Source organism: Sminthopsis crassicaudata, chromosome 3 (genome assembly GCF_048593235.1).
Source record: "Sminthopsis crassicaudata isolate SCR6 chromosome 3, ASM4859323v1, whole genome shotgun sequence".
NCBI classification, from domain to species: Eukaryota; Metazoa; Chordata; class Mammalia; order Dasyuromorphia; family Dasyuridae; genus Sminthopsis; species Sminthopsis crassicaudata.
The window spans coordinates 610,790,683-610,815,222 of record NC_133619.1 but is presented as its reverse complement, the minus strand read 5'-3'; the positions used below and the strand labels follow the sequence as shown (position 1 = coordinate 610,815,222).

Sequence of the window (24,540 nt, the reverse complement as noted above, 5' to 3'; positions counted from 1 at the left end):
TCTGAATCCAATTCTTCCTGTGCAACAAAAAATTCGGTTCTACACACATATATTGTATCTATAATATACTGTAATATATGTAACATATATAAGACTGCTTGCCATCTGGGGGAGGGGGTTGGGGGAGGAAGGGAAAAAATCTAAATAGAAGTAAGTGCAAGGGATAATGTTGTAAAAAATTACCCATGCATATGTACTGTCAAAAAATGTTATAATTATAAAATAAAAATAAAAAAAAAAAATTAAAAAAAAAAAAAAATAAAATAAAATAAAATTAATTAAGCTGCAACTAAGCTGAAAATTAGATAACAAAAATGGGGAGGACTGTATTTCTAATAATAGTAAATGGTTTTTGAACAAGATACTGAAGACAAAGATTTCAAAAAGGGAAAATTACAAAAGAAATCAAAAGGGAGGAGATGTACAAGAATGAACACAGTGGCCAGCTGTTGGTAGAATTGTAAGTAGGTTCCATCAATCTGGAAAACACTTTAGAACTATACCCCAAAGTCATCAAATTCTGTAACTCCATTGATTCAGTGATACTGCTTATTAGGAATGTAATCCAAAGAGGTCTAGGACAAAAAGCAACCATGTGTAATAGCAAAGAATTGAAAAGAACTGTCCATGAATTGAAGAATGGCCAAGGAAATTATGGAATAAGAACGGAATGGAATTTTATGGTGCCATAAAAACGAGGATTTAGACAGATTCAGAAAAATATGGAGAGAGAAGTTAGTAGAAATAGAACAATTTTGCCATGACCACAATAACCTGAGGGTAAACAACTACAAAAGACCAGGATTTTGATCAGAGCAGCTCCCCAACACAGCTTTTACAAGGATGAGGGTGAAGTTCTACTTGGTAAAGAAAAGACCTAAAGGAGCAGACACATATATGCCTTCTCGTGTTAAGCTGTTGCTTGACTATACACATGCTAAAAAGGAGGGGAAAGAGAAAGAGAAATAACAAGGATGGAAAAAAAAATTGTAGTTTGCCGAAATTAATTAAACATGAAGATAGTAGTTAGATTGATATTTACTAAAACATCTTTTTTAAATGAGGGCCTATTATGGGTAAAGGGCAAAAGTGGCACACAGTAGGCATTTAATAACTGTTTACAGATTGACGGACTGATACAATGAGTCTCATCTTCCCTTAAGGCTCTATACAGTTTCCTAGATTCAAGACCATACCTTGTGGTTTGGAATCCCTGTGTAATCCTGGATAAGTTATTTAGCCCTTTACCTCAGTTTCCTCATCTGTAAAATGAGCTAGAAAATGGTAAACCACTCATGTTTTCTTACTAAGTATGCCATAAAATTGTGTATGCCATCTTCTGATGGATAAAAACTTTAGTTTTAAAATATAATTTTTAATTATCCAACATACATACTAAAGTAAAAAGTGTTCACAAAAAGTAAATTATATGTACATGCTACTAAACCTCAAAATTCATTAAACTCTGTGAGTTCAAAAGAACACCCCAAAATATCTGCTCTGACTGCAGAAAACGGCCTGGATACAAATCTTATATAGCTGTTAATGGAAATGATTCTTCACAAGAATATTGTACCATCGGTGACAGAGACACTATGCTCAGGGCCCAGAATCACCTGGAAGGAAATTGAACCTGGGATAGAGAGAAGCAATCAGGTTCCCACTGGACCTTCTTAGTACAAACAACTCACCCAAGGAATTAGGCTATGCAGCTCCCCCCTTTCTGGCTGGAAAGCTATGTTTAGCAATCCTTTTTATCTCCAATAGGCTGGTGCTGTCGTCCAGACATTGTACCTTCTTTGCCCAGGGGCAGCTAGGTGGTGCAGTGGATAGCGCACCAGCCCTGAAGTCAGGAGGACCTGAGTTCAAATCTGACATCAGACACAACACTTCCTAGCTGTGTGACCCTGGGCAAGTCAGTAAACCCCAACTGCCTCACCCCCCCAAAAAAATAATCAATGAGCCCTAGAACTCTCAAAATTGAGACTACTGGAGAGAATCCCAGGGCTAATGTCCAGAATTACCATTAGTCAATGGAAGAGGTTAGACTGTGAGCTTCTTTCAAGGTCTCATAAGCAGAAGAAATTCTCCCTTTCTCGATCTCTTAATACTGGGTGTTCCTAGTCTTGTTATACCAGGAACTCAGCAACATACATGTTTTGAGACAATTAGTATGTAAATAAATGAATTTTATTGCAACATAAAACATCCTAAAATTGGAGCCAGTGTTTTAACTCCTCCATAAGAAGTTTTTGTAGGTTCCTAAAAATTTTCACTTCCGGGGGCAGCTAGGTGGCGCAGTGGATAGAGCACCAGCCCTGAATTCAGGAGGACCCGAGTTCAAACCTGGTCTCAGACACTTAACACTTCCTAGCTGTGTGACCCTGGGCAAGTCACTTAACCCCAGCCTCAGAAAAAGGGAAAAAAAAAAAAAAATTTCACTTCCTTGATCAAAGTGAATGGGCCTTCTGGCCTTCGAAGGCTGCTGTTTTTGCCTCTGACTGGTTGCATGAAGACATTCTTAAATTTCTCAATAGTGTGAATTTCATGCCTCACCACCTGCTCTAATGAAAAGATGTGCCGATTCCACGACCATCCCCAAACACCCTTCAAAGCCTCACTGGCACCAAGTGTGATGAATGGGAGGGCCTACTTTGGTTGCTTTAATTTAAGTCTCTTTGGACAAAGGGTCAACAGTGTTTCCAGTCAAAAAATGCTTCTTCAAGGTCATAAAAAAGGGAAAAGAACCCACATGTTTGTAGCTGCCCTTTTAATGGTAGCAAGGAACTTGAAATTTAATGGATGCTTCTCAGCTGGAGAATGGCTGGTAAGTTATGGCATATGAATGTTATGGTATATTATTTTTCTATAAGAAATGATGCACAGGCTGATTTCAGAAAAACCTAGAAAGACTTATATGAACTGATGCTGAGGGAAGTGAACAGAACCAAGAGAACATCATACACAGCAACAAAAAGATTACAGGATGATTAACTGTGATGGACTTGGCTCTTTTCAACAATAAGGTGATTCGGGGCTAATTCCAATAGGTTTGTGATGGAGAGAGCTTAGTGTTTCACCTTTTTTTGTCATTTTTCCTCTTGTGTTTTTTTTTCCCTTTTTCTTGCAAAGCATGACAAATTAAGGAAATATTTTTTAAAGAATTGCATAAATTTAATCTATATCAGATTGCTTGCTGTCTTGGGAAGGGGTGGAAGGAGAGATAAACATTTGGAAAAGGGAGAAAAATTTGGAACATAAGGTTTTGTAGAGTTGAACATTGAAAACTATCTTTGCATGTATTTGGAAAAATAAAAAGCTATTAAAATGTTTCTTAAGCAATTTTAAAAGATATATTCTTATCTGAAGATATCTTTAGTTTCTTGACTGTGTAACTTTTGTGATATAGGAATTATCTTCAAAAATGTTATATTTGTTGTTATCAAGTTGAACATAAATATTTCCCCAATTGGTTAAAATTTTTTATTATATTCTCGTTATAAAAATGTAAACATTTTAATATAATCAATCTAAATCAAACACATCTTGATATTTTTTGCTATTTTTTCTCTATATTATCTCTTTGCTTTTTATTAACCTAAAAGACAGCTTAGTAAGCTAGACTTCGGAGGTCATGAGGACTTCAGTTATAAAAGCTACCTTGGTTCTTATTAGCTGTGTGGCTTTACACATAATATCTAACCTTAGTAAGCTTCAGTTTTCCTTATTTGTAAAAAGGGAATTATAATAGCACCTATTTCACAAGTCTGAATATGAGATTTCATATACATTCATATGCATATGCACAGATATACAAAATTCACTTTGTAAACCTTAATGGACTATATAATTGTTAGTTCTTCTATGAAGAAAATACATAAGTTTTTTGACCAATACTACATTAATTATGCAAATTAAATTGGCAAGTATTTTAATTTAATTTTATAAATGTAATCCATCAAATGAGTATGAACCACTACATAGAATTCCCAATGCCTGTATTTTTGTCCACCTGCATTTTTGATTTCCATCACAGGTTAATTGCACACTATTTCAAATTCCGATTCTTTTTGTACAGCAAAATAACTGTTTGCACATGTATACATATATTATCTTTAACATATACTTTAACATATTTAACATGTATTGGTCAACCCGCCATCTGGGGGAGGAGGTGGGGGGAAGGAGGGAAAAAGTTGGAAGAAAAGGTTTTGTAATTGTCAATACTGAAAAATTACCCATGCATATATCTTGTAAATAAAAAGCTATAATGATAATAATTTTTAAAATTCCTTTTAAAACAAAAAAATAAAGCACAGTTGGAAGTTTAATTTTTTAAATTAAAAAAAAAATGTAATCCATCTAAGAACAATTCCTTATGTCTGGCATTCTCCTCTTCTTCACCTTGACCTCCCAGCTTCCTCTTTTGTAGATCTCTCCTTCTTGGCCTTTCCTGCTTGACTGTACCTTCTATGTACCCCTAAAGTCACCTTGTATCTATTTTATAATATTCTATGCGTGCATATTGTCTACTTGATATGAGGGAGCAGAGTGTCTGGTACAAAGTACATAATTTAACAAATGCTTATTGATTGACTGAAACAGATCTTTAATCAAAAGAATAATAATTTTATAGTTGATCTTACATAGATCATGTAAAACCTAAGTTAATTCCCAAATATTTGATTGTTCTTATTACTATAAATGGTACATGTTTTTCATAATACTTTCTTGATGTTTACTGATACTAAATAAGAATCTAAATTGGGTTAATTTTGTAGCCTGATTTTGGCAACTCCTTTGTCTGAATATTTTTGAGCCAGTCAGATGCCCCAAATATACTGTCACCCACAAATAACCACATACCTCAGGGCAGCAAGATGGCACGTCAGAGAGAGCATCAGCCTTGGAATCAGGAGGACCCGAGTTTAAATTCAACTTCATACACTAGTTTGGCAAATCATTTAATCCTTACTGCCTCCCCAAAAACTGCCTAGCACCACATACAAAGAGTCCTATAATTCATTTTAATTTTCAACATTAATTCTACTAATAGATTTGTCTCAGTCCAATTGCTGTCATATAAAAATAATGAAAAGTGAGAATACTTCTAATGTTTCTCCATTATATATATTATTGGATATGGATTTAAACAAAGATTTTGTTACTGTGGTTATGATTTTATTATTTTATTTCTGTTCTTTTTATTGTTTTTATCATAGACAAATAGTGGATTTTGTTTCAGATTTTTTTTCTGTATCCATAGATGATTAGACTGAGTTAAAAAGTCAGGAAAATAATTAAAAAACGCATTAAAAGACAAGTCAACAATACTACACAACAAAATCCATGAGATGCAGCTACAACAATTTTTAGAAGCAAATGTATGTCACTTAAGTTACTAAGATAAAATTGGATTACGTGTCCATCTAAAATCACTAGAAAAAGGACAAAGCAATAATCATAAGAAAATAAGAATGAGATTATAAAGTTAAAAGTAGAAATAATCTGAATTGAAAATGAAAAGAACTTTTAGCTTTGATAAATGTATTAATAATAATTTTTTGGTAAATGCTAATAAAATTCACAAATCATTAGAAATTTATCCCCCCAAAGTGAGAGAAAAAAATGAGAAATATTACAAATTCAAAACATGATAAAATTTGAGATAACAAATACAAAAGAGATTAAACAATCTCAAATTAGAGAAAAATAAAGTAAATGGCTATTTATGGATTAAAAAAAGCATATTACTCAAAATGGCAAAATACTATCTTAATAATGGAAAAGGGCAATAAGAAATAAAATAAATCGTCAAATAATTATCCTGGTAAAAATCCATCTGACTGGGGCAGCTAGTTTGAACCTTAGTTAAAATCTGGCCTCAGACACTTAATACTTTCTAACTCTGTGACCCTGGTTGAGTCACTTAACCCCAACTGCTTCAGCAAAAACTAAATAAATAAATAATAAAAAATCCATCTGGCCCAGATTCACAGGTGAATTCTTTTAAAACATCTAAGAACAAATAACTATCTGTATTACACAGAAACTTCATAAATATAAAGTTGGGACACTGTAAAATGCCTTTAATGACTTTTTAAATCTGGTAAAAATAAAACTAAAAAAGAAAATTTGGACCAATTTTTTAAAAACAGTGGACCCCATCTAAATGGGAGGAGGGGAGGAAGAGAGAATGGGAGAGGAAGAACAAAACTACTCTAAATATTAGCCAACACAATACTCCAATACATAAAACAATGCACCATGGCCAAAGAGGATTTATAATCATTATATGTATAAGTTATTCAACAGGACAAAATCTAGCAATATAACAAATAATCCTCAAAAAACTTTCCTATAAATATGTAGAAAAAAAAGCCTCTGTGTTTTTTTAGATTTCATGGGTACCATCAGAGCTCATGGCATGATGTGCCCACTTCTTTCCCACTTAGTCATTTCATAGAATCACAGAATTCAGGAGCAGATAAAGGCCTCCAAAAAAATCTCCATATTGTATTCTCAAATGGTCACCGAGCTTCTTCCTAAAGATCCTCACCACAATCCCCTCAGAGAACATCCATTCCAAACCTGCCCCCATTAAGCCTCCATTTGCCTCAATTTCCCTTGATGGCTTCAAGTTCTGTCTCTGGGCACAAGGAGAACCAATAGGATTTCTCTGAATACTTGCCAAAGCGCAGGCTGGTCCCTGGGAATTCTCCCTTCTCCCGGGCGGTCCTTGGTATCCGAGTGCCCCCTGCTGTGTCCTCCAGGTGTGGCCGGGCCGAGGCAGAGGACAGACCCCCTCCCATGTCTGTTTCTCCTAAGGCCGCCAGGACCTCACTAGCTTTCCAGATCCCCCCGTGGCACTGCTGACTTCTGCTGAGCCGAGCACTATCCGACAACGCTTCACTTCTGGAATCTGAAATCCCGATCTGGGGCTTGTGTCATCTGTGAATTTGCCAGGCACTCTTCAGGAGGCCCATCTCCTCATTCATTTCTCCGTGCATAGTGGTCTTGAGAGGCGAGGCCCTAGGGGCCACAACAAGCCAGGCCTGCTTCCCTTCTTCCCTAGCAGCTCTGGACACGCCATCTCCTGCCCTTTTATCAAGCTCAGAGACGCTCTGAATGAAGGTGACACCATCCTCATTTCCAAGTGGGGAAACTAAACATTCCTGTGGGAGCCTGACATATCTCCTCAAACACAGACACCAGGAGAGGGAGTGAGGAGAGTGTGGGGCTGAAACGCCAAAATGTGAATCTCCTAATACTTGTATTCAACAATGGACTTCACTGACATGGTTAGGTTTATTTCCCAGTGGTTTTCCCCCATCCTTTTTCTCAACCCGTCAAAGTAATACTGAATCCTCAACTGTCAGAAACCACCCCACAGTGCTCCGTTTCCATTCACTTACTCTTTCCCACCTGAAGCCATCACACATCAATTCCTTTCAGTTTCACACGTGTCTTTGGAAACTCCTGTTCCATAATTAATAAAATTACTTTCATCATACACCATATTCTGTCTTGCTCCTTCTATCTTCTGGTTCGCCCTGAAACCTGGCTTCCTTGGCCAACCTATTCAATAATGGCTGTCTTCTACTCCCTCTCCAGTTCCTGCCACATGAATAACTGGAACTCTCTTTGCTCCCCACTGTCATTTCTAGACTCTTCCGTGACCACTCTCTCTTAGCAGCATCTCTTCATTTAAGATTTGAGCTTTCTAGATTAATTATCCAATTATAATTCTGGTAGTCATTATCTACTTACCCTGCGCCTCCCAGGGATATCCTTCCCACCCTAGCTACTGCTCTTATCACCTAGGGGACTTTAAAATACATGTGGATTTTATTTCTCAGTTCTTCAAACTGTAAAAATCCCAACTCAACTACAAACCTTTGATCTTGTAATTCTAACTGTTCAACTTCCACATTCAAGAATTCAGTTTCCCTTATGTAATCATAATCTTTTATCTTTCCACTTTTTCCCTATAACTTCCTCCTAAACTTACTCATATCTTTATCATGATCTCCAATCTCTCCCCTCTCTCAGAATTTCTCCATGCTACCATCCCTATTCTAGATACCCTTCCCTTTCCAACATAAACGATTCAATTGTGCATTCTCTTCTCTCAAATCTCTGCCTCTCCTGTACTATATTGACCATGGATTGCTCCCATAACTTGAAGAGATAAGGAAAAGTCACAAAAGTCTGATCATCTCCCATTTCTGTAACCTTGCAATTGCCATCCCTATTCCTGGAATGCTTCACATGGGAGTGTCACCGTGCTCCAGGGGAGCTTTCCAAGTCCCTCCAGCTGCTAGTGAGTTTCCTTAGAAATGAACCTATCTTCTTTTCTTTTTTTTTTTTTTTTTTTTTTTTTTTTTTTGAGGCTGGGGTTAAGTGACTTGCCCAGGGTCACACAGCCAGGAAGTGTTAAGTGTCTGAGACCAGATTTGAACTCTGGTCCTCCTGAATTCAAGGCTGGTGCTCTACCCACTAGGCCACCTAGCTGCCCCCCTATCTTCCATCTACTCCATTTGTAGCCTACATGTACCTGCTGCCTCTCCTTTAGGCTGGAAGACAGCTTCTGCTTCATATCCCTAGCACTTAGCACATGCTTAGCAAATAACAGGCACTTATCCCTCTCCACTAATAAATTTGTAACTGTGGTAAGAATGTCACATAAGCCTTTACCTAAAGCATTGATTAAAAGTGTTAAATGACCAAAAAACAAGAACAGAGCCTGGAGCACTTATGACACAGGGCATCAAGCTAACACTGGATTCTGCATCTGGTTACTCAATTAGCCTGGAATCCACGTGTTTATCTGACTGCCAAGCTCAAGTCTGGCTCTTTCCTCTCATAACATCACCTGGGGGCTCTACCTTATTCTCCTGTGGACCAGTTTGTAAGTAACACAAAAAGGATATAAGGTTCCTTTTGACATCACTCGTTTCTGATTAAGCTATGCTGACTTAGTGATCATTATTTCCTATTTTTCTGGATATTCAGTCTAAGAATTTGGTCTGGAGTCACTAGCCTATAGTTTGTAAACCATCATCACTTTTTCCTTTTTGACAATGATGACATGAGGTCTTCTCCACGTCAGTGGTACTTCTCCCATTCTCCAGAATCTTTAGCAGCACTAACTGTGCCTCAGCATCCTCTCTCCTCTGCTAACATCTCTTTCAGGATCTCCTAGTTTCTCCTGGGGACCAATGCCCCATGAGCCATTGCTGCTCTGTTCTCAGTAGGTCGAAGAACTCTTTTTGGAAGAGAAAGAACAAAGCCACTTTGACTCCTCTCTGCTGCTGATTTTCATTGTTTCACTCATCCCCAGCAGCAATTCTACCTCTCTTTGATCCAGCTCAATTCTGGTTAAAAAAAGAAACCACATGGATGTTGTCTTGAGCTTTCTTCAGTGGCCTTAAATCCTGCTGGGGTTTGGTAATCCCGACACTGGAGGCTGATCTCCATCATATCCACATAGATACAGATCTTTTAGCCCCAAGCTTTTACTCAGATTACCCCAAGTGGTCTTCTTAGGCTCCTCATCCAAGCCATTTCCTAGATGTATCCTCTACTTCTGATGCACTTCCCCACATGTCTTTGAGTCACTGGCAGCTTTGACTCAGAGACTGTGGCACACGAAGATCCATAAACTGCAATGCCTTTTAAAAAAACACCGCAAAAACACCTGCTTCAAAAGACCACTTAGTCTAACTCCACAGTTTAAAAAAAATAGCAAATCCTATTTCTATAGGACTGAGGTTAACAGTGCACTGTTATCCCAAGGTGAAGTAGGTAAGAAGTAGTAGAATGCGAACTTCTCGATAATGGAGAACTGAGGCTCAGAGAGGCAAGGGGACTCCCAAAATGACTTTCTTACCATCATAGTCAGAGTTGGGACTGGAGGTCAGCCAGTGTTTTCTTCATCACTTTATCAACTAAAGTAAGCTAAATAAAATTGGATAAATGATAAGGAAGGGGCTCAGAGAAAGAAAGGGGATAAATACACTCTCTTTGAGATGATAGGAGCTCACATTTCCACTCCTTCCCCTACCCCTCTGAACCCAACCCCTCTCCTGCTTCTGGCCCAGGCCCCACAGCCCTTAACAAGAGGAGTAACCACTCTGTAAAAAGAAATCCCCTTCTTTACCACCATCACCACCACCTGCCAGCAACAGGCAGGGAGCCCCAGAAGCAGCCCCATGGAGACAGGGGCTGGCAATGCCTCATGTCTGGGAGTGCTGCCATCTCCCCCCTTCTACAGCCACACATAATGAAGACCTCAAGAAGAAAGTTGTTACCAAAAAAGCCTCAAACTTGTCATCAGGCTCTACCTCAGCAATGAAGGTGGGCTCAATAGAAATGACCCATCTCTTTTGCTGCTGTGCTCTAAGTTCCATAGTCTTTTCCATCCAACTTCTTGCAGAAACCATGAGCACCTGAAGACTGAATTCTCCACTTATAGTATCAGCACAAACCACAGTGCCTGGCACATTTTGTTTATTTTTGCTGTCCAGCTGTTTTTCAGTTGAGTTCAACTCTTTATAATTTTATTTGAGGTGTTCTTGGAAGAGGCAATGGAATAGCTTGCATTTCCTTTTCCCATTCATTTTACGTATGAAGAAACTGAGGCAAAGAGAGGTAAGGGAGGCCACAATTTAACTCAGGAAAATGAGTCTTCTTGACTCCAAGCCCAGCATTCTTTCTTCAGGGTCACCTACCTGACACTTTGCACATAGTAAATATGTAATGAAAATTTTAACCATTCACTGGAAACTTTGGTCCTAAGAAATGGAGGTATGAATCTAAGCCCAGATTCCCTGATTTCAAATTCCATGATCTTTCCTTTAACGTGCTCTCCTGGCAGTTACAATTACTAGTCTGTCCTAGACCCACCAGAGTACCTCTGATCACTGTCTTTTGCAGTGTGAGCTCTACCTGGCTCGCTTCCTCTGAGGCCTTCAAAGGTCTCTGGCCATAATCTCTTGAATCTATAGTTTAATAACCAGTAGCGCACTCAAGAACAGCCACGTGTAATCTTAAAAGCCTTTATTATACCTACTCACATAATGCCCTGACTGATGCCCTGACTTGTTGGTTCCCGGGTGAACACCTGGTCAGAAGACCCACGTGTTCACTACCAAAACCCTTACCTATTTTGGCTATCCATCTTGGCTTGGCCACCCAGGCTAGGAAGCCTGGATGAAGAACGCCAGGTTAAAGAGAACGACTGCTGCCTGCAGTGGGCTTACATAGGGCCTGTGAGGTCACACACACAGCCAGTCAGCGAGAGAGTCACCCATTACGAAGCTATCTCAAAATGGCCAGGATCCCGCCTACAAGGCAGTCCTAATATCCACAGAAATTACTTCCGGACCACTCAATCTCCTGATGCACTGTGGCGCCGCCCATTTAAAGGGCTCTTACACTTTCCACTAGACAACAGGTTTTGTTAAGTCCTGTGTGAGTAGTTGACTACAGGAAGCAGAAAAAGCAGGATGCAGTTGCCCAACTGTCCGAGTGCAGGGGGCTTGGGATGTGGTAAATAGGACGCAGCTGCAGGTCTACAGGTTTCAACATCAGAGGCCCAATAGAGCTTTGTTAGTTTCAAAGTCTTAATAAGTCCCAATCAATGGCTGAAGAGCAGCCATCCCTGGGAGGAGACAACCACTGTCTTATTCTATTAATACCCATCACAAGCTACCTCCTCTGACCAACCAGCTCTCTGTTGCCGTTTAGTTCCATCTGCTTTTATGACAATAAAGTCCTTCCTTTGGGAAGAAACAAGGCAGGTCTCTTGATAATTTTTACTAAACAAAACTTAAATTCCACTGCACTCCTACCTGAATATCAGGGCTCGTGACATTAAATTCCTAATGGGCAATTGCAGAACCAAGGACAAAAACTACTGAATATTCTTTATAAAGAATATGTCCTTTTATTTTTAACTGTAAAATACAATGCTTTTTTAAAAAATCCTGCTAGAACCAATCTATAAAGCTTTATTAATTATCTTTGGAATAGTATGGCTGCCATGTCAGATTTTGCTCTTTAAAGTTACTCTAATGATCCAATTCACTTCCAGTTGATCAATGATGGACAGAAACAACTACACCCAGAGATGGAACACTGGGAATTGTTAGCACTACTGTCTATCTACCCAGGTTACTTATGCCTTCGGAATCTAATACTTAACGTGCAACAATAAAATGGTATTTACACACATATATTGTATCTAGGTTATACTGTAACACATGTAAAATTTATAGGATTGCCTGTCGTCAAGGGGAGGGAGTAGAGGGAGGGAGGGGAAAATTTGAAAAAATGAATACAAGGGATAATGTTATAAAAAATTACTCATGCATATGTACTGTCAAAAAAAATTTTATAATTATAAAATTAATTTAAAAAAATAAAGTTACTCTAAAATTCACAGGGTTTTGTAGTAAAGGTATGACCTATGGATTAAAGACTGAAAATGAATGTGTGTGTGTGTGTGTGTGTGTGTGTGTGTGTGTGTCTCCCCTTTTCCAACTCCCCTTCCCCCCATCCTAGCACCAGAAAAAAAAGGTCAGATAATATAACATTTTAATTTCAAATAGATCCTAGGTTCTCAACACAAATTTTTAAGCAATCAAGGCCAACTCTTTTCTAACAGATAGCAAAAAGCTAAAGATGTCACATTGTACCTGCAGCTACTTTTAAAAAAAAATACTTAAGCTGTGGATCATGATGGGTCACATTACTGAAATGTGGGTTTGTGAAAAATTTCGCAACAGTAAAAGGTTTTTGAACACAATGAATAAACATTAATTCAAAATCAAATGTATTCTGTGAGAGCAAGGATCATTCAATCTTATTTATTAATTTTTGCATTAGCCCTAACACTTCTTACAGTGCTCTGAACATAGTAAAAACTTAATAATTATCTGTTATTTTGGATATGTTGTCAATATATAGCTTAGAAAAATGGTTGAGGCAATTGTCCAGATAATAAGCTCTAAACTAGACTTTTCCTTAGAAATAAATAAATGTTTACTGAATTGAATCAAATCGCTTGGATCTTGATACACTCACTATGGTGTAAATTTGGTTAGTGAAGACATTTTTCAATGCTCAATCATACCTGGCTTAGTATTATCAATGATATAGCAAGTTAGCAATCATTCCCCAAAGTGAACATAGTAACTGTAGCCTGCTAATAATACCCAGAGGCAGCAGCATAGTAGAAAATCTGGATTTCTTGAACTCACACATTGACTGTGCTACTAAGCACACTGCATTATACATTTTACATTTGTGTGACCTGTTCCTTTTCCTTTATGTGCCACAGTTTCCTCCTCTTTAGCTACAGTTTTCTCCTCTGTAAAATGAAAGAATTGGTCCAAATGACCACCAACGATCTCCCAAAATCTAAATCCTGGGGCTCTATTAATGGTAAATCAAGATTCCTAAGACAGGATCCTGTAGGTTAACATCAAATGGTGAGTGGTTTCTAAGGCAACCCAGATGTAAAGCACAAGAGGCTTTAAAAGTGAAAGATAATATATAACTTGAATTCTATTTGAAATTAAGAGAATTACACCTCCTTTCCAGGGTTCCAAGTCCTAGTTAGCATGCCTGTCAAAGCATCACTGACTTCAAAGATTTTAGCATGGCCTAATAGGAGAACAAGGACATTACAGCCTACAGAGCCTGCATTTGTAAGCTATGCCCTCTATGAGAGCCAGCTTGGCTCAGCAGGAAAAGAACCCTTGACAGGGAATTACAAGAATTGATTTGAGTAACTGAATTACTTGTTGCCTCAATTTCTCCCTACTCAAAATGAAAGCATTGGATTAGATGATGTTGGACATTCTAATATTCTGTGAACTATTCTCTTATGTCTCAAGCATATGATGTTCCCATCATATAGACAGCAGCCAGTCCAATACATATAGACAAAATGTGGGTCAATGCAAATAGTACCTGACCTGTAATCAGAAGAATAGGGTTCAAATCCTGACTCCTCATGACTTCATTGAACAGGAAGGTAGCTTTTTATTACCTACTTCACAGTGTTGTTTTTGCTGAAGTGTTTTCCGTAATCAGTGTAAGCCATTACTAATATTACTGAAGCTTATAATTTCTTTTTCTGTTATCTCAGGTAACTAACTAGAAGAGGTAAATGAAAAGATACATTACCAGCATAATCAATCTACCTACCTGAATTAACATATCAATCAGAAAATAAAGTTTAACCTGAGTGGCCTCTAAAATGGAATTTGATCAATGGGAAAAGGGAATATTCCTTTTATGCCTATCTATCCTTTGCCTGACTAATTTGTCCTACAAGTCACACAAATACCAGTGTGATTAAAAAAAAAAAAAAATTATTACCAAAAGGAAATAGTAAAAAAACCTGTCAGGTTTAGACTAATAAATTCAGTTCAAAATATTCCATCCAACAATTCCTCTGGCAGCCTCAGAGATCAGCCTGAGCTTACTATGATGGATCCATTAACACTCTTTATAGGCCATTTTAGTATATTTGATTGCTGCCTTTGTAGGCTCATCAGGATTTTATGATTTTTTTGCATTTTAATAAATTCCATTGTGCCATTTTCAATTCATTATTAAAATGGACCAAAAATTAATTTAGGATTAATTTAGCACAGATAGAGAACTGACAAGCTCTAAGACAGAAGTATATAATTTAATTACACAACAGATATGTGCACACATTTTGTATTTATTAATTCCATGTCACCTGCAAACACACCCCCCTATAGGTAGCTTGACACACGTAGAAAAGATTGATCCTTGACCAGTCACTCCTGTTTGCAGTATATACCAATTCCCCTGGTAGGATAGCTCTTAGTAATTAAACTCAACTCTAACCTGGGAGAATAACAGGGAAAATGATAGCACTTAAATTCATGACTTTTAGCAAAGACTATAGGAAGCAGAACTCTTTATTACTCCTACCTAAACCAGTCCCAAAGAGGTGTGAGGAAAGTACTTGGCAAACTATAACTATTATGATCATCAACCAGGAGAAAAAAATATTTAACTCTCAGGAAATTCTGCCTCTACAAAGGGATCATCAAGTCCTAGACTATTTGGCCAGTCTGTTGAAGCCTAAAGACTCCTTCTCAGAAGAATGTTGTTAAAAACAAAATATAAATGACATAGGATTACAATGGAAATCAATTATTATTGAAGTAAAAAAACAAAACAAAACAAATTCACAAACTGTAGGTTAAGAAATACCACTATAGAATAAAGGCATCCAACACCTTAAAATGTTGAATTCTAGTATCTTGATTTTATGTTACCTACCTAGTAACTGCCTTCTTCAAATGTACGGGCTTCAATTTTGTACAGCAACTGTCTACCTATTCAGGCCTTACTTCCTTACTTAACAAATAAAAGCTGGATGACTACTTCCCAGGTAGGTTGTAGAGGGAATTCTCCAATTATGGCCTGAACTGGCTAGTACTTAACAGCTCACATTTACAGGGCACTTTCAAAATCCTTTTTGTGACAAATGAAGAGGCTAGTTAGGGCAAAAATAATCTTGAAAGTAGACACCACATGCTCCATCTCCTAAATTCCCTTTTACACTATATAGCACACAGCAGCCATTCAGTAAACAAGGATGATTGTGATGGGGACTGGAATGATGGCAATGACTTCTTTTTCTAACTCAGTTCTGGGAACCCACCCTTATCCAATTGCTCACCATCATGTACATCAACAACATTTAAGGAAATAGTGCTGAATCTTATGATTAAGATAACTACTCAAAAAAAGACTAAGCTCAGTGGTTTTAAGATAAAACTACCACATTGACAAATGTAGCTGAAAACAAGGAAGCTTTCAATGGGGATTTTAAGATTTCAATAAAGAGCATATATAAAACCAGGGCCTCCAATATAGTAGATATTAAGAACGATTTAAGCAAAAGGAGAGTATATACTTTCATGATCAATAAATCCACTTAAAGGAAAAAGATTCAATTATATGAAAAGCAGAGAGTTTCAAATTTCTTAGGATGGCATTGTATTCTCTCAAAATCAAACATGTAATCTCCAAACTTTTATCAGCTATTCTGGTTCCTGTGTTCTTTAATCTGAGTTTAGTGGAAGTGGCTTTATATACAATGAATTCCAGTCATGACTTATTTCTTCCATTCTGAAGTTAGTAGCTCAACCCAGCAAATAGTCAAGATCACAAAGGCCTTGGATACGACTCCATTCCCATAAACCATACAATTGTACTGCTGATTTATAACAACTTAGATGTAAGAATTAATGGGCTATCAAATCAATAAATGTCACATTCCCTCAATGCATTTTATATATTTTATGGAAAATTCCATTTATATTTTACGCCAACTAAGTAGAAAGCTTATTTTAGAACACACGGGGGGGGGGGGGGGGAGGGCACAGGAATTTCCTCAGATGAAAACAGCCTAGAGATTTTAATCTTCATTGGCTATTTTCTGTATTAAACAGTCCTCTATTATACCCTATTCTGACACCTCTGCATGGCCCAGAGGTGATTGAGGGGGAATCAAAGGCTACTTGCAGAACACTAGGTTCTACTGATATAAACTGAGGGATGATGCCCAAGATATCTACCACTAGAACAAGAAAACACTAGCTCTCAGGTTTTTGCAAGCTATAGTAACCTAGAAAGACAATTTCTTAAAGGATGTAGAGAGTCTGACCATCCTGATGAGTGGATAACCCAAGCAGATGACAATAACAGACCCTAAAAAAAATCTGAAATAAAAAAAAATAGCCAGTTAAAAAGGCAATGCATTAAATACAAGTTCTCCTCAAGTCTAGCAAAGCAAGATTATGAAAGCAGGTAAAGCTTACCTGGGACAGGGCTCTTTCTTGAATTTAAGTTCTGAGAATCTATGCTTTCCTCCGTTTGCCCATCTGCTTCCACCTCAACTTTTGGTTGGATGTCTTTTGCATCATCACTAAGGGCAGTTCTTATGCTCTCCTCTTCTTCTAAACCTCCAGGAACAGCAGCAGGGACATTGGGAGCGCTAGTTGTAGTGAGAGCAGCAGGGATTGGAGGAGGTGAAGCTGGAGGAGCAGGAGGAGATGGAGAAAGAGACAGAACAGCAGAAAGCGTGATGGGCATTGGAGCGCTTTCCACTTTTATATCTTCTGGGGGGTTTTCCAGAACTTCCAGATCAACAGTCAAAGGCAACGTCTCCTGTTTTAGCATTTCAACAATACTCTCTGTAGCTGTCAATTTTTCACTAACTCCGTTCATTTCATTAATGAGGTTTGTGGAAGCAATCACTGGCAGATCACCGGGCACTACAGTACAGGAATCCTTGCACACGTCATCTTCCAGCTCATGGGGTGGTGATGCACTTGACGTTTCTGTGCAAGGTATAGGACTGGGCAAAGGGATGGCATCCTCTTTTGGGGAAGTGAGTTCACATCGAACATCTCCATCCACTGGGAAGGCAGGCAGATTACACAGAGGGATAGCAGTGCTGGTGGGAGGAAGAGTACTGAGAGTGACTGGAGCCAGAGGTGTAGGTGACAGAGGAGGAGGAGGAGGAGGAGGAGGAAGCTCTGTGATGGATTCCACTGGACTTGTCTCAGGTATTGGACCAGCTTGTTCTTTCTTTTCCCCACTGGGCTCTAGGGTAAGAACTGGGGAAGGAGACTTCAATACTGGATCTGGTTTTGGCTTCTCTTCTGAGGGAAGAAAAAACACAAAGTCTCAAGAAGGCTTCAGCTACCAATTTGCATCACATTATCATGGGCTACTTATTTTGTCTTATCTCCAAAACTCTTATAACAATAATAGAGAGACCAAAAACCTGTTAGCCCAAGAAAAATAGGAACCATTTCCCCTCTTTCCTTCAGATCACACCCACTGCCAACTCATATCCTTTGGAAAAGAGGCTGTCCCCACAGCCTGAGATTGGATTTTAGAGTACAACTCTGTTTTATATCCCAGAAACCCAAATTTGCCAAAGGGATCTATGTCAAGGCAGAAGATTTAATGGGGAGAGCTAACTGAACCTGTGGATGATCCATCCAGGGAAACCTTCTAAAGGCAGTGGGGGCATTCCTTTGGCAGAACCACTTTCAGCCTAGCCACACTTCTCTCCAGAAGAAACCAATTCCCAATGTAGGCAGAAAATTTAGGGTTCCATGTGTTTAAAAAGAGGTCATCCTAGAAATATTTGCTGACTAATAGATTTTTCCCATTATGTGAAATAAAAACTCCTTTTAAAAATTAAACTAAACTTATGGAGTTTTTTTAAGTGGAAAGAAAATGGAAACAAGAATCTCACAGGTTGGCTAAATGACAATTTTGATAATTTTTGCGGGGGCTTCAAATGGTGAAGAATTTATTAAAATAGGCAAAATGGATATTCATAAATAAAGGTCAGCAATTAAGACATTTGTTTTACTAAGTCTCATTCAAAACAAAGTCTAAAAACCTTCAGGATGCCAAAAACATAATGAATTTCAAGATATGTTTTCAGTATAAATAAAATCCAGGTACCAAAATGCAAGCTAATCTGGGGAAGTTGAAAATGAGGGTGAGTTTCCAGGTGAGTGCTTATTCGGCAAGATAACAGACTTCACTGGAAACAAAAACTGCATGACCATCATTCAAAAGAAAGCAAATTTTAAAATGCATTAGAAAGAGCATCCCTATGTTATTAAAAACATCTTTACTTTCCCTTCCACAGACCTTGAAGCAATACTGACTCTTGCCCTCATTACCAGATATTGGCCAAGGAAGCTAGTCAACAAAGGTCTGATCACCTAATCATATACACTGATGGTAAATATTATGAATAAAATCATAAAGCTTCTGGTTTTTTTGCTTCTGAACTAAATGGCCTTAAAACTCATTTTAACTTATGGATATCATGCTAATTAGCTCTAAAAATCGGCCCCAGACCATTCATCTGATTATAGTGGTAAAATGGACACAAGGGTAATGCTTCCATTATTTACAATACAACATATCATTAGAACCACGAAACTCAATTACAGGGCAATAGTGTTCTTTATGGAAATTATTAAATTACTAATTCACTCTTGTGGCTGGTTATATATATGGCCTTGGGTACACCCACTCTGGGAATCACTCCCCAGAAAAAAATCCCATATGACCACTAGGTGAAATGACAAGGTGGGCAAAGAACTACAAACCGAGTGCTCTGTATTCATCATAACAGGGAACATAGCAATTTAAGTACAGCTTTCCCAAGAGGAATTTCCTTTGGTGGAGTTTGGGCTTGAAACATGCCTAACATGGCTAAAGTCACAGGAATCATGACGCAATCACTTCTTCTACAACTTAAGGGTGTGGGAGAAGCTCCAGACAAAAAAAAAACAAAAAAAAAAAACCCTAAAAAACCAAAAATATAAACAAAAAAACCCCACCTCAGGCAAACAGGAAGCTAGCTAACCCTTATGGATGAACTTCAGAACAAGACCTGGCTTCTATTTCCTTTACTCTTTTTTAATGAGCCCACACCCCCAAGTGTCAGGAACTGTCTGGGCTAAGGAGGGTTTCTGATTCTCCCATGTTCTCTTCACTTCTAATAGGTTTGAGGGACCCATGGTGAAGTCATATAGCAATAAACAAAACAACTTTTATGTAAAATGGTTTCTCTTTTCTTCATGGTGTTCTGAAATAGTTCTTTTTGACAATTTATAATTCTAAAATACTGATGTTTATTACTGAATACACTAATAAAAAAGCATGAAGCACAATCATGTTGCTTAGCTTCTCTCAAGCCCTTTGAAAATCTAGGCCTGAACTTGCAAAAGGGTTTTTATACAAACATTAAAATCCTTCTTCACAAAATAAATGAAAAAGGCCATTTTGTCCTCAGAAATCTCAGGTTTGGCAGCAGGATGGTATGTAAAAGATTTTCTAACTTGGCAAAGCTGGGGAGGAAGCTCAGAAATAATTCTGTACTAGGGCTAGGGGTCAAGTCTGAGGTGTCCTGACAATAGAGCGCTTGGGGAAGACATCCCATCTCATCAAAGAACAATGTAGGATGAACAACCAAGTTTCCAATATAAGGCTTCGAAATATACTCTATATCCAAAAACCCTAGCCATCTGGCTGATTTTTGATTCAGGAATTCTGCATCTTTGTGAGCCTGCAAATCAAAGTATCTGCAAATACTAAGTTTATTTTCTCCCTGTAAGGTTTTTTTTTTTCCCATTTTAATTTTCAGAATTTTTCAAGGTGCTCTAAAAGAATCTGTCAAACCTTGATAAAAGCGTGGTTTTAATGCATTTTAAATTGGCTCCAAACAAACACAACTCCTCTTTTATTCCTCTTCATTGGCTAGTGGAGTATATGAAAGCCTAATTCTGGAGGAACATGGATAGGACAGTGTCTTTAGTTAATCTGTGGTCTGCAGTTTTTTTTTTTTTCTTCCATTAAGAACATGTTAATACTTGATTTCATGAAGTTTCAACATAAATAACATTGGCATAATGAAATGGTTCATGTTTACCCAACTCTTAAGATCATGCATGAAAAACTATACTTACATCTCAATAATTACACAGTATTACTGCGTGATACAATGGGAGTATAACACAAACCCAAGTTTTATTATGTTTATAATGTGACCCTTAACATTTGGCCTGCAGAATTAAATTCCTCTCCACTTTAGATTTTAAGGCAACTTAAAAAATATTTTAAAGAATACTAATAATACATTGAAAATGTATTCTAAAAACATTCTAGAATAATTCTTAATAATTCAAAGTAATAAAGGATGAATAATTCAAAGAAGCAGATATTCAAAACTTATTTCTATATGGCTTTGAAATGCAGGCAACCACACATAAGCATATACAACTTGCATACCTATTTCTGCCATAATCTTGTTTCAGATTTTGGATAACCTGAAATCTGGCTGAGCATAGTTAATAAGGAAACAATGGCTATCCCACATACACTGCTATTCTCAATGGGTTACATACATTTGACTGTATTACCACAGAACTCATTCTGGAATGAGTCAATTTTAAGTCTCTTCAGGAAAAAATAAGCTTTCTCCTTTTGCATTTCTGGAGACACTAAAACTAGGACTTTCAAGGAAATTTTTCAGCATTTTGTAGCAGAGTTAACTAGATTTATATTATCAATTCAAAAGCCTGGGGAGTCTAATATTTAAGGGAGAGTAATGGCATTTGTTTAAAAATAGTAAAATGATATATCCAATAAAAATTATAAGCAAAGTGTTATCAGCCTTGAGAGTAAGTGCATACAGGGTTAGGGTGCAAAAAACACTTTGTGATCCCTAAAGTGCTACAGAAAGGGGAATTGTTATGTTAGGGAACAATGAGATTTTAGGTACAAATGGGAAAATCTGTAACAGGCCCTGACTCAGTGTCCTCAGAAGTACACTGTGCTGGTCAATGTCTTTCAGCTTCCTTAAGGTGAAGATACGACCTAAGTCTTGAAAGTGGATACCTTCCTCACACAGATAAGTGTGGGGGTCATGGGGGGAGGGAAGAGGAAGGGAGGGAAACATAATTAACAAGAAAGAGACAGAGAGAAGACTAAAGAACTCAAGAGAACAGGGAGAAAACAGCCATAAACAAACCTTGCTTCGGGTCGCTAGGCGCAGTGACAGGGGTGCCGGCAGCAAGATGAGTGTTCTCCACAGTCCCATAAACCACGGGGCTGTGCTCGGGGACCTGGCTGGACAGCTGCTGGGATTTGAAGTACAAAAAAGGGTGATAATGAGCGTGCGAACATAAAAACTAGCAACATGGAACGCAAGCAAGTAGGAGAGACAGAGTGGGGTGAAAGGTTAAAAAGAAAAAAAAAATAAAGCAAGGAAAAAAAGGGAGTGACCAATTGAATTAAAAGTACATGGGAAAGGTAAGAGGGGAAGGAAAAAGGCGGCAGGAAAGGGGGAGGGAGGAAGAGATGATTACTATTAACCACAGCAAAAGAAGATGGCGCAACAGTCACAAATACAATTCATTCTCTTGTGTTCTTTCTCAGAGCATGAGGAATCTTCATGCAAGCAACACTTTTCAAACTGGAGTGGAAGAAGGGCAGAAGTTCTTCCCCACCTAAACAATTGATTTTTGCTAAGTTGTTCACCTAAAGCATGTGAAGGCCTTTGGATCAGAGGAGGCGGGGAAGGAAAGGTGATCAGTGCTCATCTGGTCTGATCCAATCATTGTGCAAATGAGAAAACGGATTCCAGAGAGAATTCTAACTTTCTGAAAAGGCTGTCTTCTTTTAGGAAGAAAAAATTAAAAACAGACTTCAGGAGGCTTTTCTGTTTAAGACTGGGGAGAATTCTCTTCCACCTCCCCCCCCCCAAGTCAGCCCTGCTCCCCCTAACGCTTTAGGCCTCGGAGCTGCCAGGTCCTTTGGAGACAACCTCGTGCAGCCACCTTTTTTACAAAGGGTCATGTGAAGTGAAGGCCAGAGGGTTACAGGATTTGCCCTAGACCATTTCTGAACATGCAATAAAGCCTGAAACCCAGAGACTCTGACTAGAGACTCTCTCCTCCTTTGTCTGCACCCCCACTGTCTAACCATTAACTACAGAAATTGGTCACTGGTTGGATTTCCCCTAGCCCCTCCTTGCACAGCTCCAAGGGACTGAGACTCACATACTCAGCCTCCACAGGGCAAAGCCACGACTCTCTCTAGAGATCTGGGGTCGATTCCTTACTATTCTCTAACAGGCTACTCCATGAAATTCTATCAAAGGTGAGACCTCCCTCCTCCTAGATTGAGGTAGAAAATTCTGAAGGGAACAAGTCTCACTAGAAGCAATATTCCAAAGACATAGAATAAACCAACTTGGACATCTGCTATAGGAAATGGAAAACACTGCTGGCTTGGTAAATCAGTTTGTAGTATGTGTTATTAGAAAAAGGGGAAATAAACCCCCAGAAAAAAACATTACTAACCTGAGCTGTGGTGGACAAACCTCTATGATTCCTGGGATGTTAGAAGATAAGAGACACCCCATTAAATGGATTTACACTCACTTGACATAGAGCTATGTCCTAAAGAAGGTCACAACTTCCCAAATTTGCATCATATTCAGCCTCAGGGTCAGTCAAGAGGTAGTAATATCGACTAAATTGATAAAAGACTACTTCAAGTGAGTCCAACAAAATTAATTTCTGTGGGACTGCGGCTCTTCCCCTTATAATTAAGATGGCTCAATGTATAGGGAAGTGATCTTCCTTCTGAAGCAGATCTTCCTGGTTCAGGTAATAGGTAGCATAAAGAAAACCTTCCCTTGCTGTGATGCTTCCATCTTAAAATTATAACTTGCAGAATGGAAAGAGGCAAGACCTGGAGTCATCAGAGACCCAGCTTTAACTTTCACCTCTGACCCTTAGGAGACATGTGACCATGATTGGGTCACTTCATTTTAGGCTTGAACTCTATGCAGGCTTAGTGAGCAGACATTGGATGTTAAGTGCGTGCTTTGTAAAACTTAAGAATATTATATAAATATCAGTTGTTATTTATAATCAGAGCCCCAGATCTCAAGTACAAGGCCAGTAGGACTGATAGCAAGAAGAAATTTCTGCCTGTGATATCTGTGTCTTTTGGGATTCCTTTTTTAAAGTGGAAATGGTGTTATTTCTATTTCCCCCGTACTTGTTGGACCTGATTTCCCTACAGTTCCAGACAACTCCTTATTAAACTCCATATTATATAGATTATGCCTGGGGAAGCTAGGTGATGCAGGTACAGAACATAAAACCTCAAGTCAGGAAAACCTGAGTTCAAATCTGCCCTCACACACTGACTAGCTGTGTGATCCTAGGAAAGCAACGTCACCCTATTTTGCCTCAGTTTCCGCATCTATAAAAGGAGCTGGAGCAGAAAATAACAAAGCACTCTGATATTTTTGCCAGGAAAACTCCAAATGGGGTCACAAAGAGTTGTACAATGACAACAAATATATGTATATTTTTTAAAAATCTGAGTTATGGATTTCTATTTGAATTTCAGTTAAATAATGGAACAGAGCTATAATTATTAATCTATTCTAAATCATTCATGTGAGAAAAAAATTGGCTTATGACTTGAGTTTTATATTGGGAAGACTTCAGAGCTATAAATGAAAATACTGACACAGTTCAGTATCACTGGCTGAAAATAGCATTATGATGGAGACACATGGTATAAATGGATGTCTGTTAGGATGACTTAGTTTTCTACAGCTTCTAAATAAAAATATGATTTGTCTCATTTACTTAATAGGAAAAAAGACTAAGTCATTCTAAATGACTTCAAGGCTCAACATTGAAAAGAAGGTCAATTGTATTCACCAGACCACAAAAAGATACAGTATTCAGAGAAGGTGCATAGAAAAAGTAAATGCAAATCTATACCTCAAGACCATGACCTTAACATATCAAGAAATTTTTTAAAATTCTAATGTAAAACAGGCTAACTTTGAAATGACAATTTCTCCACAATCTTCCATATCTAAGAAGCATTATGAGCAAATGTCAATGAAAA

General features: G+C 38.1%; 1 protein-coding gene across 23 annotated transcripts in view; it reads right to left on the bottom strand.

Moving 5' to 3' along the window:
• The window catches only part of EIF4G3 (eukaryotic translation initiation factor 4 gamma 3), a 377,578-nt gene that overhangs the window by 87,992 nt on the left and 265,046 nt on the right, over positions 1-24,540 (bottom strand). For 16 of the 23 annotated variants that reach the window (XM_074305978.1, XM_074305980.1, XM_074305976.1 and 13 more), the window contains 2 exons: positions 21,632-21,740; positions 16,881-17,726 (listed from right to left, as the gene is read on the bottom strand). In XM_074305978.1, coding sequence (XP_074162079.1) covers positions 16,881-17,726; positions 21,632-21,740 — 955 coding nt within the window. The remainder of the gene's footprint in view (positions 1-16,880; positions 17,727-21,631; positions 21,741-24,540) is intronic. The other 7 variants (XM_074305996.1, XM_074305975.1, XM_074305982.1 and 4 more) reach the window with 1 other exon arrangement.